This window comes from Silurus meridionalis, chromosome 29 (genome assembly GCF_014805685.1).
Source record: "Silurus meridionalis isolate SWU-2019-XX chromosome 29, ASM1480568v1, whole genome shotgun sequence".
NCBI lineage: Eukaryota > Metazoa > Chordata > Actinopteri > Siluriformes > Siluridae > Silurus > Silurus meridionalis.
In genome coordinates, this window is record NC_060912.1 from 5,234,248 (window position 1) to 5,250,368 (window position 16,121).

Below are 16,121 nucleotides of genomic sequence, written 5' to 3' on the forward strand. Positions count from 1 at the left end.
ATCTGCCTTACTTGAATGGTGTGTTCTCTTGTCTTTGCCATGTTGACAAATGGGTAAGAGAATTAGGCCTCTGTGTCACGTCATATTTATACCCCAGGAAACAGGAAATCATGAATTACTAATTAAAAGTCCCTAGATACCCTGACCAACCTTAGCAACTACAGAAAAATATATATAAAAAAAAAAAAATATATTAAATTTTTCAGAGGAATTGTTAGGGGTGCCAATAATTGTGGCACACATGATTTCAAGTTTTTTTTTTCTAAATGTGTGATTTTTTACCACCAAAGTTATGTACTTAAATGAAAGGTTGGATTTTCTCTTTTTGCATTTGGGTTCTATGTTGTTTTAAAAAGGAGAATTTTTGAAGTCCACGACCACATCTTAAACAGGGTGCCAATAATTGTGGAGGCACTGTATATATATATATATATAAAAATACACACAAAATCCTAAATATTTTAAATCAACTTTAAATGTATTTAGATATCACATCTCACTAGTCAAGTCAAGTTTATTTGTATAGCGCTTTTCACAACAGACATTGTCTCAAAGCAGCTTTACACAAATCAACAGTTAATGTGAATGGTGTGTGTATTTATCCCTGATGAGCAAGCCGTGGCGACTGTGGCAAGGAAAAATTCCCCTTAGATGTTATGAGGAAGAAACCTTGAGAGAACCAGACTCAAAAGGGGAACCCATCCTCATTTGGGTGACATCAAGAGTTTGATCATAAATCTCACTATATACTGTATATAATCTAAAATTTGCTATATACACATGCATACATATACAACCCCTGGCAAAAAGTATGGAATCACCCTTCTCAGAAGATGTTCATTCAAATGTTTAATTGTGTAGAGAAAAAACCAAGCACATATATGCCACAAAACAATTTTCACTCAACAAAACAATATTCTGGCTGTATAAAACACTTAAAAAAACAACAAAGAAAGATAACTATAGTCAATTACAAGTGTTTTTACAGATCAAACAGAGGAAAAAAATATGGAATCACACAAATCTGAGGAAAATTATATGGAATCACCAAATAAAAACACTACTAGTACTTTGTTGCACCACCTCTGGCTTTTATAACAGCTTGAATTCTCTGAGGCATGGATTTAGCTAATGACAAACAGTATACTTCATCAATCTGTCTCCAGCTTTGTCTTATTGCAGTTGCCAGATCAGCTTTGCAGGTTGGAGCCTTGTCGTGGACCATTTTCTTTAATTTCCACCACAGAATTTCAATTGGATTGAGGTCCGGACTATTTGCAGGCCATGCCATTGACATTATATGTCTTTCCTGTAGAAATGTTTTCACAGATTTTGCCCTATGGCACGATGCATTATCATCCTGAAAAATGATGCTACCATCACCAAACATCCTTTCAATTGATGGAATAAGAAAAGTGTCCAAAATCTCAACATAAACTTGTGCATTTATAGAAGATGTAATGACTGTCATCTCTCCCATACCTTTACCTGACATACAACCCCATATCATTAATGATTGTGGAAATTTGCATGTTTTCTTCAGGCAGTTGTCTTCATAAATTTCATTGGAACGGCACCAAACAAAAGTTCCAGCATCATCACCCTGCCCAATGCAGATTCGTGATTCATCACTGAATATAACTCTCATCCAGTCATCCACAGTCCAAGATTGTCTTTCTTTAGCCCACTGGAACCTTGTTTTTCTGTTTAGATGTTAATGATGGTTTTCGTTTGGCTTTTCTGTATGTAAATCCCATTTCTTTTAGGCGATATCTTACAGTCCGGTCACAGACATGAACTCCACTTTCTGCCCATTTGTTCCTCATTTGTTTTGTTGTGCATTTTCTGTTTTCAAGGCATATTGCTTTAAGTTTTCTGTCTTGGCGCTTTGATGTCTTTCTTGGTCTACCAGTACGCTTCCCTTTTACAACCTTTCCATTTGATTTGTACTTGGTCCAGATTTTAGACACAGCTGACTGGGAACAACCAACATTTTTTGCAACATTCCGTGAAGATTTACCTTCTTTGAGAAGTTTGATAATCCTCTCCTTTGTTTCAACTGACATCTCTCGTGTTGGAGCCATGAGTTATGTCAATCATCTTGGTTCAACACATCACTAATGTGTGCAAGCACTCTTTTTTAACTGCAGACTAATTAGCAGTTGTAATCAGATACAGGTGTTTGTTTTAGAAATGCAAAGTGCATGGTGATTCCATATAATTTTCCTCAGATTTGTGTGATTCCATATTTTTTTCCTCTGTTTGATCTGTAAAAACACTTGTAATTGACTATAGTTATCTTTCTTTGTTGTTTTTTTAAGTGTTTTATACAGCCAGAATATTGTTTTGTTGAGTGAAAATTGTTTTGTGGCATATATGTGCTTGGTTTTTTCTCTACACAATTAAACATTTGAATGAACATCTTCTGAGAAGGGTGATTCCATACTTTTTGCCAGGGGTTGTACACATGCATACATATACAGTGAGGAAAATAAGTATTTGAACACCCTGCTATTTTGCAAGTTCTCCCACTTAGAAATCATGGAGGGTCTAAAATTGTCATCGTAGGTGAAATCACAAGATAAACTTGTGCATTTATAGAAGATGTAATGACTGTCATCTCTCCCATACCTTTACCTGACATACAACCCCATATCATTAATGATTGTGGAAATTTGCATGTTTTCTTCAGGCAGTTGTCTTCATAAATTTCATTGAACGGCACCAAACAAAAGTTCCAGCATCATCACCCTGCCCAATGCAGATTCGTGATTCATCACTGAATATAACTCTCATCCAGTCATCCACAGTCCAAGATTGTCTTTCTTTAGCCCACTGGAACCTTGTTTTTCTGTTTAGATGTTAATGATGGTTTTCGTTTGGCTTTTCTGTATGTAAATCCCATTTCTTTTAGGCGATATCTTACAGTCCGGTCACAGACATGAACTCCACTTTCTGCCCATTTGTTCCTCATTTGTTTTGTTGTGCATTTTCTGTTTTCAAGGCATATTGCTTTAAGTTTTCTGTCTTGGCGCTTTGATGTCTTTCTTGGTCTACCAGTACGCTTCCTTTTACAACCTTTCCATTTGATTTGTACTTGGTCCAGATTTTAGACACAGCTGACTGGGAACAACCAACATTTTTTGCAACATTCCGTGAAGATTTACCTTCTTTGAGAAGTTTGATAATCCTCTCCTTTGTTTCAACTGACATCTCTCGTGTTGGAGCCATGAGTTATGTCAATCATCTTGGTTCAACACATCACTAATGTGTGCAAGCACTCTTTTTTAACTGCAGACTAATTAGCAGTTGTAATCAGATACAGGTGTTTGTTTTAGAAATGCAAAGTGCATGGTGATTCCATATAATTTTCCTCAGATTTGTGTGATTCCATATTTTTTTCCTCTGTTTGATCTGTAAAAACACTTGTAATTGACTATAGTTATCTTTCTTTGTTGTTTTTTTAAGTGTTTTATACAGCCAGAATATTGTTTTGTTGAGTGAAAATTGTTTTGTGGCATATATGTGCTTGGTTTTTTCTCTACACAATTAAACATTTGAATGAACATCTTCTGAGAAGGGTGATTCCATACTTTTTGCCAGGGGTTGTACACATGCATACATATACAGTGAGGAAAATAAGTATTTGAACACCCTGCTATTTTGCAAGTTCTCCCACTTAGAAATCATGGAGGGGTCTAAAATTGTCATCGTAGGTGAAATCACAAGATATGATTTTTAAACTATTTATTTGTATGATACAGCTGCAAATAAGTATTTGAACACCTGTCTATCAGCTAGAATTCTGCCCCTTAAAGACCTGTGAGTCTGCCTTTAAAATGTCCACCTTCACTACATTTATTATCCTAAATTAGATGCACCTGTTTGGGGTCGTTAGCTGCATAAAGACACCTGTCCACCCCATACAATCAGTAAGAATCCAACTACTAACATGGCCAAGACCAAAGAGCTGTCCAAAGACACTAGAAACAAAATTGTACACCTCCACAAGGCTGGAAAGGGCTACGGGGAAATTGCCAAGCAGCTTGGTGAAAAAAGGTCCACTGTTGGAGCAATCATTAGAAAATGGAAGAAGCTAAACATGACTGTCAATCTCCCTTCGGACTGGGGTTCCATGCAAGATCTCACCTCGTGGGGTCTCAATGATCCTAAGGAAGGTGAGAAATCAGCCCAGAACTACACGGGAGGAGCTGGTCAATTACCTGAAAAGAGCTGGGACCACCGTTTCCAAGGTTACTGTTGGTAATACACTAAGACGTCATGGTTTGAAATCATGCATGGCACGGAAGGTTCCCCCACTTAAACCAGCACATGTCCAGGCATGTCTTAAGTTTGCCAATGACCATTTGGATGATCCAGAGGAGTCATGGGAGAAAGTCATGTGGTCAGATGAGACCAAAATAGAACTTCTGGGTCATAATTCCATTAAACATGTTTGGAGGTAGAAGAATGATGAGTACCATCCCAAGAACACCATCCCTACTGTGAAACATAGGGGTAGTAGCATCATGCTTTGGGGGTGTTTTTCTGCACATGGGAGAGGGCGACTGCACTGTATTAAGGAGAGGATGACCGGGGCCATGTATTGCAAGATTTTGGGGAACAACCTCCTTCCCTCAGTTAGAGCATTGAAGATGGGTCGAGGCTGGGTCTTCCAACATGACAATGACCTGAAGCACACAGCCAGGATAACCAAGGAGTGGCTCTGTAAGATGCATATCAAGGTTCTGGCATGGCCTAGCCAGTCTCCAGACCTAAACCCAATAGAGAATCTTTGGAAGGAGCTCAAACTCTGTGTTTCTCAGCGACAGGCCAGAAACCTGACTGATCTAGAGAAGATCTGTGTGGAGGAGTGGGCCAAAATCCCTCCTGTAGTGTGTGCAAACCTGGTGAAAAACTACAGGAAGCGTTTGACCTCTGTAATTGCAAACAAAGGCTACTGTACCAAATATTAACATTGACTTTCTCAGGTGTTCAAATACTTATTTGCAGCTGTATCATACAAATAAATAGTTTAAAAAAAATCATACATTGTGATTTCTGGATTTTTTTTTTTAGATTATGTCTCTCACAGTGGACATGCACCTACGATGACAATTTCAGACCCCTCCATAATTTCTAAGTGGGAGAACTTGCAAAATAGCAGGGTGTTCAAATACTTATTTTCCTCACTGTATGTATATGCATGTAATATACAGTATACACACACACACACACACACACACACACACACACACACACACACACACACACACATATATAAATGAAATCAGTGCATTTTCTTTGGATATCATTAAAGAAAAAACAATGTTACACTAAATTTTACAAATTCTAAAAAGATGGATAAACCAATAAACACTAAAAGCAATTTTGTGTGTACGGATGATGGTCCTTGTGTTTTCTTTGCAATCTTCCCAAAAAATATATAAGTAATCAATCAGATTAAACTTTAACACACAGTATCTTTTTAAAGGTTTTTATTTCCATTTAGTTCTATTTTAGTCCCTGATTTCCCCTTCATGACAAACATCAAATTTAGCAAAAAAAACTGCATATAGTCATCTTAGGTAAAGCAATAAAGACAGAAAAAAAAAGAAAAAAAAAAGATGCACATTTTAACTACAGCACGTATACTAGCCTTAAATAGCCACCTCATAGGCAAGAAAATCATAAATTAATAAGCTATGTGAATGCTCCATAAAACATCCTCGAGAGTGTAACACAATGTGATAATATATGACGAGCTACCTAATTGGGTTAACACAGACTAATTAAAAAGTATTATTACATTTATTATAATTTTTTTTACCCTCTAAATAAGCTAAAGTTATCAACAAACTGGGGTAGACGACAGTACATTTAATTTGCAGAGTAATTTTGCTTTTTATTTGTTTAGCTTGTGTTCATCGGTTTCCAACTCCATGTCCACCTCCAAAGTCATGCACATGTAACAAGATCAACTATTCTTACAAGTATCTTATAAACCAAATTAAACATGTTTTGTTGAGTTTTTTCCTGTTACTATTAACAAAGATCTAGCAATTGATTTTGTCCACCCCTGCACCTGCTAACAGTTAGTAGAGCTTACACACACACTAATATAAAAAAAAACTATTAAGAGAAATATGTCTCCAGGGAAAATGCCATGCACTGACAAAACGTTTCTGCTAAAGAACAGCATAATTTGCTGCTCTTGCATGTAGCCTTAAGTCAGTGTTGTAGTATTCACCAGTAGAACACAAACAATTTCCTGGAAGACGTTAAGTCTGCTTGATTAATAATAATATTACACATTTAAGATCTGAGCTGCCAGTAGCTTTTTTCTGTACGACTGTAGCTTTTAATAGCTATTTAAAATCTTAGCAAAAAAATAAAACCAAAAAAACCCCAGAAAAACTGCAAAAGAATTCCCTCTGACAGATTTCATTACTTTTTGAGGTTTCCTTTTGAAACTGTGCTCACTTGGCTTCACAGATGGACAAATCCTAATAATATCAGTACACACAGTTGCCGAGTTTCATTCACTTTTATATAGTTTATATAGTTAGAAAAATATAGTTGGTCTTAATCAGAAAATAACTGCTTATTAATGAATAGATGCAACTTTATGCCCTGCATTTGATATACAGTACAATACTTAATACATAATTTGATAAACCGTCAAAAAAAACAATGTCCATTAAAACAAATATAACTTACTCACACAGGACTTGATTGTGTATAATGTGGGTGAGAAGCAGAAAATCCCAAAAGCATGACTGTACAAAATACCTGCTCAATACAGTAGGCACATTGGGGCAAGATAGAATTCGACCAATAAGATGCATTGCAAACCTCAACATCTGGACCTAGTAAGTAGCCACCTGCAAGTCATCATCAATACCTTCATATACTGCTTAAAACAGGGGGTCCAGTGAAATCAGTTCTAATGCACTGGTTCCCAAACCTGATGCTGAAGGAGAAACTTACGAAAGGAATAAGCAGGGTTTTACTTTTTGTATTCAGTGCATCAACATCCTCGAACAAGAAATATTATGCTTTAAAGCAATGGGTGTCTATACTGCTGAATCCTTTATGGTGGAACAGAAAGCTAAACAAGATACTAGTGAATAAGAAAAATACCTGCAGCCAGGAAACATTTCAGAAGTTATTAAAAATTTGGTCAGACAATAAGGATGAATTTTTTATTTCAATGGAGTGAGTCAAAGTCACCTTTGAGGGAAGTAGAAAGCCAAGAGAGCCCTCTCTACCTTACACAGAAATTGCTTGTGTGCTCACTGATGCCTAGCTTCAGGGAAACCAACTTGCAGAAGATAGTGCTAAGAGAGTGGAACAGCGAGGCGAAAGTGGACCTTGTTGCCAATGTGGTCAACTCATTGTCAAATGCTGTTCACCTCAATAGTCAAGCAGGGGATCACACTCTTTTGTTGGAGTGCCTCAATTTCTTACAATCCAATCCAGGAGGTTGATCTGAACAGGCTATTCCATGAGAAGTGCTTTATCCTTGTGATTTGCTGAGGTATACTGGTGCCTTGCATCTACGCCAGGTTCTGCAAGGTCTTGAGCAATCATCTGCAAAAATCTTTACAAAGCCAGGTGTGTTGATTTTTATCCTGGACCTTATAGCAATCTGTCCCCTGGCATTTAGGGTCAATAAAATAAAATGCTAGTTAGGCAACTTCTGCTCCATGAACACTAAATATGCCCTTTAAACCGGTGAGGGTCTGGAAGGTTCAGAAGTGCAGAAGGCATTTATATAACCATCTCATTAGTCAGTTCCCAAAGCCTTTGGTGAAGGCTTTGATGTAGAGCACTCAAACGAGAGCAAATACAGCTGTTAAGAACACACCTGGAGTTTATCTGGCGATGAACCACAGTTTTCCACCTGCAGTGCTGAAAACACTATGCTGAGAAAGAGTTCTACTGTTTATCAGTTAAGCGCAGAGACAGAGCACAGTACAACTGAATTGCTTAATATATAATTTTGTCATTTAAATAAATAATGTCAAAGTGGTAGGCAGCACAGACCTAAAACAATCTTGTACACCTCAATTTATTTTGTATTTTGGAAAAAAATAAGGTGCAAATGCAAGCAAAGCCCAGACTGCTAAATCTTTAATATTTTACTGGTATTATCATGAACGATATATTACTGGTGATTTTCTGCATAATTCTCATATATCCGGGCTAATCTGGAACATATTAAGAGATTGACATCCTTTGATTTGCAGAAACATGCAGCAGACTTTTTTGAGCTGCCGAAAGCGTTGTGACCTTAAAGACCCATTCGCCCGCTTCTGAATCTGATCATAATGCTTTAAAGCTTAGTGTATTACCTGAAAGCTGTCTGATGTTTAAAAATAAGTAGCTGAGGCAGTCAAAACAGCAAAGGTTTTATTGCTTCAATATGCATCTTGAAGGAGAACTGCTTCTGTACGACTAGCCATTTTTTAATTACCATTCGTGGAGCCACTCAGCAGCAGCCGCAGTGGAATTCAGCGCTAGGATCAAGCAGGAACGTGGCCCGGTTACGGTCGTTTGGAAGGCAGTCCAAGTGATACCAGGCATCACAGTCATCACACTGCACCCACTGCACGGTCTCCTGCTGTGGCAGACGACAACAAACCGAAGCACATGGCTCGACACACTGCGCCGCCCTCATTTCTTCTTCATCGTCATCTTCATCCTCTGAGGAAGACGATGTGGAAGACGATGAGGATGATGAGCTAGATGACGACGACGAGGACGCAGGAGATGGAAGGGAAAGCTGGGGTGGTGGATGTTTCCTGGGTCTACCGCGTCGTCTACTGCAATGGTAAAAAGATTACACACAAAAGGTTTCAAAATACATTCTACATAAAAGGCATTACCAATTTCAAAAAAGATCAAAACAGAAATCCTAGACCAAGAGAGACTTAAATACAACCATGTCACCTTAAATATTAAAAAAAAGAGCTGCAAGAAGAGATCTGCAGGGTCCAAGCACTCTTTGCAATAGTTTCCTCTGACAGACAGTTCTCGCCAAAAACACAGTAAAAGACCATGAATGAACACTTATCGAGTTTTGTGATAATTGTGTGTAAAATACCTGCAAAAAACTTAAGCCAACCATGATGAATGGTTCATGTATATACCTATGAATTTGATTTACACGTTAAAAGTTACATTTAAAAAGTAATACAAAAAATGAAAAATCAGAGGACTTATGAAGCATTTACTTAGTATTTTGATTAAAAGGTACAGGATCTTTGTTAAAATCTAATATTGAAGCTAACAGAAGGGGATAGAGCTTTCACTAACAAAACCCCACAGCTATAGAACACCCTTTCAATTATTGTTATTATACAGTAAATCCAGACTAAAAAAGAAATTGGTGAAAAGTGATAACTGGCTGCTTTATGTCCCAGGGTGCCATAATGTTCACGTTCTACCTATTAGTTATGCTGTCAATTAGTCCTTCCAGTCATTGTACATCCATAAGTATTTGGACATTGATCATTTTCATAATTTTGCCTCTGTATACAATAGAATAAGTTTAAGTCAGTCAATATGTGATTAAAGTGTAGATTTTTAGCATTGATTCAAAAAGTTTAACAAAAAGTGCTTTAAATATAGAGGGTTCACTTAACATGCAAAACACTGACAACAAGAACAGAGTGGACACAATAAACTGCGGGAACACATCTAAAAAGCCTGCTTAGCTCTGGAATAAGGTACTTGGACAAACCTAGAACGGTTTGGGATAAAAACCAAGATTAAGCAGTAGCGGAATTATAGAAAGAGAAAGCTAGCTAGGGCTTACAAAAGGATATCACAATCTGTCAAACATGACTTATGGCATGGAGATATATAGCTGCCAGTGGAACTGGGTCACTGATGATTGCTGACAGAAGGTGCAAGATACATTCTGAAATATAAGGGGTTGCAAAATATTGCAAAGCTGATAAAACAGCGCTTCACAGAGAACAAATCAAAACAAACTGTTAAAACAACCCAAAAGATTAAGGCAAAGAAATAAAATATTCTTGAAGAGAATTGCCTGACCTTAACATTTTTTGTATAGTTTTTCCTAGAGCCCATAAAAAGGTGAGTTAATAAAAATAAACTGTGTAAAAAGATGGATGCAATTCAATATTTTTGCTTCAATCACTCCAATCATACTGTGCTTGCTGCATTTTAACCTCTTAAACAACTAGAGAAAAGCATAAGTGGTCATTTTATTCTCTACTAAGATACCAATAAGTTTGAATGTGTTTGGTGGACCTTCCTGATCCACCCTCAAGCCCAGTTTCTGAACAGTTCACACTTAAGTCCCAATAACTGAACAGTTCATAACTTAAGCAGGTTTCTTTTAACATACTTAGCACTTGCTGACTTTAGTTTATACAGAGTATAGTTATATAACAAATTACTTATAATTACACTATCTGGTGCCACCAAAAATAGGACCAAATAATTGTATTTAGGAAAGGCTTTGCATATTTTATCTATAATTTCCTGCATTTAATTATGAATGACAAAGAGCTGGATGCTAGGGTCTCAAAGTAGTTGTCATTTAATAATGCTGTAAGAAGTTATTTTTTTCCAGGGCATTAGAATATTTGCAATTTTTGCAACAACAAAAAAAAAAAAAAAGCTGTAAGAAATCATTTGGCATTTTATGGACATAGATCTATGGGCCATGAAATGTCCAAATTATAACATTCTATTTCAAAATGTATAATTCTCATATCTTAAATGTCTGCCAATCGTCTGTAGGGCTCGAGCCTAATGGTCTTTATTCACTGCATTTTATTTTTAAAGCTGCTGCAATTTTATTGTCAATACATGATAATACACTCCATATACCCTTCAATCTGGCCTCCACAACCTTGTACAAATCAAAGCTATGCCAAAAGAGCAGTATTCTGTCTTTTCTCCCAATAATACTATAATGCACAAAAGATTTAAACTGTCTGAAATTACATCATGCCCACTGCAAGTCATGTTCACTTCAACCTTACATGGTTTCATTTTCATTACTGTAAGATAAAATCGATTAGTGCATATCCACCTTAGAGAACATTAGACACAAACATATTTAACATCAGGAATCTAGAATATATTGGAGTAAACAGCTGTGAAACTAAATATCAGATCTAAACACTTAACAAATAATATTAACAGTAACAGTAATTAGGAAGTATTTAAATACTATAGGGCAGGGGTCACCAACATGGTGCACATGAGTAGCTTGCGGGTCTTTTCTAAAAATAGCTGTTTCCTACTTTGTTAAATCATTGTTAATAATTATGAGAAATCATTAACACGATCAGTGTCTTCACAAAGATGAATATCATTAGTTATTAATAACAACATAATAAAAGGTAAATTGAGCAAATTTGTTATTTTAGATCAAACTGAAAACTGTTGTGTATCAAACTGGTAGCCCTTCACATAAATCAGTACCCAAGAAGTAGCTCTCGGTTTCAAAAAGGTTGGTGACCCCTGCTCTAGGGTCTGTCACTGCAAATGAGATCATGCACTGAACAAAAAGACAACAGACACACACTTATCTTTTTGCTGCAGATTCACTTAAAATCTACCAAACAGATTTTTTGCAACTTTACCCAACTACTGACCCACATTTTGAAAACAATAGAAATTAAGACTAATCTATATCTTTTGAGATTTGTAGATAAAATGGAAAGTATAGTGAGTATGAAGCATAGACGCTAGAACGTATGTTGAATTGTTGAATCAGAGACTGATTTGAATCTTTAAGGCAGAAAAATGTTAGTAAAATATTAACTCCTTACTGGAGCAAAATGATCATGGATAAATGTAGTTAACTTTAGCTGTACCTAGTGCTGGCGTGAAAGCGGGCAGCGTGTCCCCTCAGCACTTTGCTCGGCCGTGATGGTGGAGAGGCCAGCTGATAGTTTTCACCTCCTACGAGCAGTGAAGAACATAATGGAGTGCTGTTTGCTCTTCTCCTGCCACGAGGTGCTGAAGAGCAGCGCTTCTGCTGACGGCATCCCATCAGACTGACACTTTTGCTGTGGGCTGTATTCTCATTGTCACGTTTCAGGATCAGGGTAAATGATGGATGACCATGTTTCCCGTTGTTCAGCTGATTAAAAACCACAGTGTTTTGCTTGGACATGACCGGCCTGGTATCAAGTTGCGGCCTTATACTTGACTCCATATTGGACAGTGGAGACTGGAATATATCTGACTCTGACTTGTACAGGCGTCTTCTCTTGCCAGCTTTGGCTTTCCATGCTTCCTCCACCCCGGTTCTGCAGACATCTTGGTCTTCCACACTGTCGTCTTCCAAAAGCACTGTGTGTGCTGATTTGCGGCGACTTTTCGATGATGGCGGGATGGACTTTGCGGTCTCTCGACTGTCCGAAAGAGAAGGAGGAGTTGAAGGAGGGACCAGACTTTGAAATGAAGGGGTGTCAGCAGAGTTTAGATTCAAGCCAGCAGTTTTGTCACTCTTCTTGAAGGTCCAGCAGCTCCCGTTGATCTTACTAAGGCTACCGATGGAGTTGAGAATGACTGTGGCTTTGTTGATGGACAACTTAGAAATGTCAAGGCCGGGCTCTTGTTTGCAATCCAGGCTCGTTCTGATCCGGTTATTGATATTGGACGAGAAGGAGTTCGCCTTCGGGACAGTTATGGCGTCAAACTCCTGTGGACTCACCCTGACCTTCTGAAATAGGAAGTAGAATTCTGGCCTTCCTTGCACTGTTTGGCCACCAAAGGTTAGTGTGTCGCCATCAAATATCTCCAACAGGACACCTGACTCAATCCGGACATCATTTACCCATGTACCTGGTATCAATGACAATAAGTTGATCAGTTAATGACACATTCACAGCATATCAAATATATAAAAGCAAGGATGCAAAACACCAACCATAGCTGCTTCGGTCCCTCACTTGGACCTTCCATCCGTCCTCTCCTGCAGCGTCGCTCTGTTTTTCAGCATGCAGCTCAGCATGTACACGCGAAACACTTGTTGACTCCAGGGTTACGTCGCACAAATCTGCCAGCCTTCCCAACCTGAACACAGAGTGCGCGAGTGCTGGCCGGAATGTGTACAAATCATGGGATGAGTCCAAAACGGCACCGGACTGGTGGCTGTTTGCATGACTTGACGAGCCTATTCTTAACAACTGGAAGCAGGGTTGGATTCCAGGGAACATGTCTGCACAGTTTTGGACAGCACACACAGAACTGCGTACAGAATTACGGCCCTTACGACATCGTAGACTTTCTGTTCTCCTTAAATGTCAAATTTGGGAGTCGTGCAACATTGTGCACAAGCGTTAATCTGCGTAGCAGATGTATTATGTATTAAAGTATGCCAGGAACGTGAAGGTCATTCAAAATCACGACCCTTACGACATTGTAGAGTTTATTTTCCTGTTAAATATAAAATTTATTTATTTACGAAGTTTTACAACATTGCATAAACGTTTTTATCTGCATAATCAAGGTAGATAATAATGAGCCTGCTGTGTCATTCAGATCTTCATCCTGGGAAGGAAACAAAAAAATTTACTTAAAAACAGAAAAAAAATATTAAAACAATAAATGCACATGTATGTATAAGGGCATTATTAAGTTAAAATACATAACTTAGTAGTTTTATGTATACCATAAATAACCCAATCCATTATTTATATTGTTCAATACTACTTCTGGTGCAAAGCTGGTGTACTAGTGATGTTCAGCTGAGACTTAGCTTAGCTTCTGTTCCTATTCTAGTCTTATTGTTTAGCACCATGGGCTAGTGCTTTAGCTAGAACGCTAGAAGAAATGTCCAAACATCGGTATTCCATGAACCTGGTGTCTCATAACAAGTAAAAACCACACTACTGTTTTAGTTTCTTTTTAATATCTACATGATCTGGTTTTATGAATATGAGGAGCGGCCGCGCGTGCAGCTTGAACGCCGTCGAACAAACAGGAAACTCCGAAGGGAACGCGCTAAACACTGCAAGCCCGCATTAACTCCGGGAAAAAAAAACATTTATATTCGCCTTTCCTTCGAGCAAAACAGCTTAAAGGATCATGACATACCAGAAATATGTCCCCGGATTACTGCAAACGTGAACATTATGCATCTAGTCGCGTCCTTTCACTTTTTTCGGGGGCGATTTCTTCGCAGGAAGTGCTTTGAAATTTGGCGCGCCGGACTTCTTGCGCGAGATTGAACGTCACTTCCGGCTTGGCTGGCGCGAACGTTCTTCATTTCTAAATAGAGTGTGTTTTCATTTTGTCATCAGTGGGATATTCTATAGTATTTTACATCCGAAACAATCAAGATATCCTGTATCAGAATGTTGCTGAGTTTTTCCTCTCAATACAGAACCAAATGTATAAGGGGTGGGGTTTTTATCAAGCTCCTCCTACTTGGGCGGAGTCTATTCATTCGGCTGATCCCTCGGACGCGGGAAATTACAGCTCAAGTCAAGCCACGTCAAGTCAAGCAGGCTGTCAATGTCAATCCAACCATATACCGCAGTGATCCCCATTTTGAGTCACAAACCAGTTTCAGGCAAGACTATACCTAATAACATTTAAAGAATTAAAGAACATATTTACATTTAATCACCACATTATCTGTGTAAAGCTGCTTTGAGACAATGTTCATTGTTAAAAGCGCTATACAAATAAAAATGAATTGAATTGAATTGAATTAATAACGTACATATCACTTATCAATCTTATACATTGAGGATGGATTTGAAATAATTAATATTAATATTAATATTAAGCAAGTCTGCTACAATGGCTTAGGACTGCAGTTTTCATGAGCATTTATGCCCCATCACTAAATATCAGCAATAACAAAACATCAGCAATAACAAAACTATAATGAATTGACACCAAAGTGCCACCCAGATGAAGTTGGGTTCCACCTTTGAGGCTGGTTCTTCTCAATCCTGGAAGTTTTTCCTTGCCACTGCCACCACTGGCTCACTTATTAGAGATAAACTTATTGGGGTTTAAAGGCACTAAACTAATAAATTAACATTTGATTAACTCTGAAAAGCTGCTTTGGGACAATGTCCAATGTACAATAAAACTGAATTGAAGGGATAACATATTACTATTATACCAATGGCAGGCCATCAGGGCCAGTAAAGACTTCTCTTCCGACTCTATCAGAATCACTGATTTACGTTTTAATATATTTTTATGTGAAATAAAAATTCATTACATTATTCTCAATAGACTATTCTATTCATTTCATAGTTTTTCTCTGTGTAAGTTAAGATTGGAGTTTCTATCCAACCAGATTTCAGCCATCACATCATGTGTTGCCAGGGTCAAAGGTATCTATCTGCCGTAAGCCCTTCACAGTCAGCACCTGCGGGCTCAATGAGCGTAAACCACATGTTGCTTAAAGCTGTTACTTTAACCGAACAATTTGACGACTTAGAAGCGCTATAGCAGGTGTCCAATCATGTCAGCATTTTTAAATCTTTTGATTGGATGGTCAAATATAGTTGTATGAATTTATGGGGTCATAATGATGGTATTAAGAGGCGGATTGACTCAAGTCAGGTGTATTGACTTCAGTGGTGACGATACCACTGAATGCCTAGGAGTAAATAACACGGCCTGCCACTGTAATATACATATATGTTGTAATTATACATTGTATTATTGTATATCAGGGGTCACCAACCAACGGGCACTAGGTCGCCCGCAAAGACCACACGAGTAGCCTGCTGGCCTTTTCTAAAAATAGCTGTTTCCTACTTTGTTAAATCATTGTTGATAATTATTATGATAAATCATTAACATGATCAGTGTCTTCACATAGATGAATATCATTAATTATTAATAATAACATATAATAAAAGGTAAATTGAGCAAATTTGTTATTTCAGATCAAACTAAAAACTGTGTGTATCAAACTGGTAGCCCTTCACATTAATCGGTACCCAAGAAGTAGCTCTCAGTTTCAAAAAGGTTGGTTACCCCTGTTGTTTATATAATAAAAATGAAACTCAACTGACAATTATGCAAAATCAGTGGGAGCTTCATTTGTCATAACTGCAAATAAAACAAGTGTGAGAAATTGGCATCACCGAAAG

At 37.7% G+C, this 16,121-nt stretch overlaps 1 protein-coding gene across 1 annotated transcript; it reads right to left on the minus strand.

Annotated features, from left to right (window-relative positions):
* Positions 1 to 8,401: 8,401 nt before the first annotated feature.
* On the minus strand, positions 8,402 to 14,375 carry tcf19l (transcription factor 19 (SC1), like). The gene is made up of 4 exons (XM_046844495.1): positions 14,095 to 14,375; positions 12,926 to 13,548; positions 11,865 to 12,840; positions 8,402 to 8,828 (listed from the first exon to the last, which is right to left on the minus strand). The coding sequence occupies exons 2-4, from the start codon at positions 13,212 to 13,214 to the stop codon at positions 8,495 to 8,497; spliced, it is 1,599 nt and encodes a 532-aa protein (XP_046700451.1). The 5' UTR covers positions 13,215 to 13,548; positions 14,095 to 14,375; the 3' UTR covers positions 8,402 to 8,494.
* Positions 14,376 to 16,121: the final 1,746 nt, after the last annotated feature.

Excerpts from the sequence above, each read along its gene's own strand:
- tcf19l (XM_046844495.1), bottom strand. The coding sequence starts at position 13,214 with ATGTTCCCTGGAATCCAACCCTGCTTCCAGTTGTTAAGAATAGGCTCG. Across the intron at positions 12,841-12,925 it reads GAGGGACCGAAGCAGCTATG|GTACATGGGTAAATGATGTC; the intron begins GTTGGTGTTTTG and ends CATTGATACCAG. Across the intron at positions 8,829-11,864 it reads CGCTTTCACGCCAGCACTAG|TAGACGACGCGGTAGACCCA; the intron begins GTACAGCTAAAG and ends TTACCATTGCAG.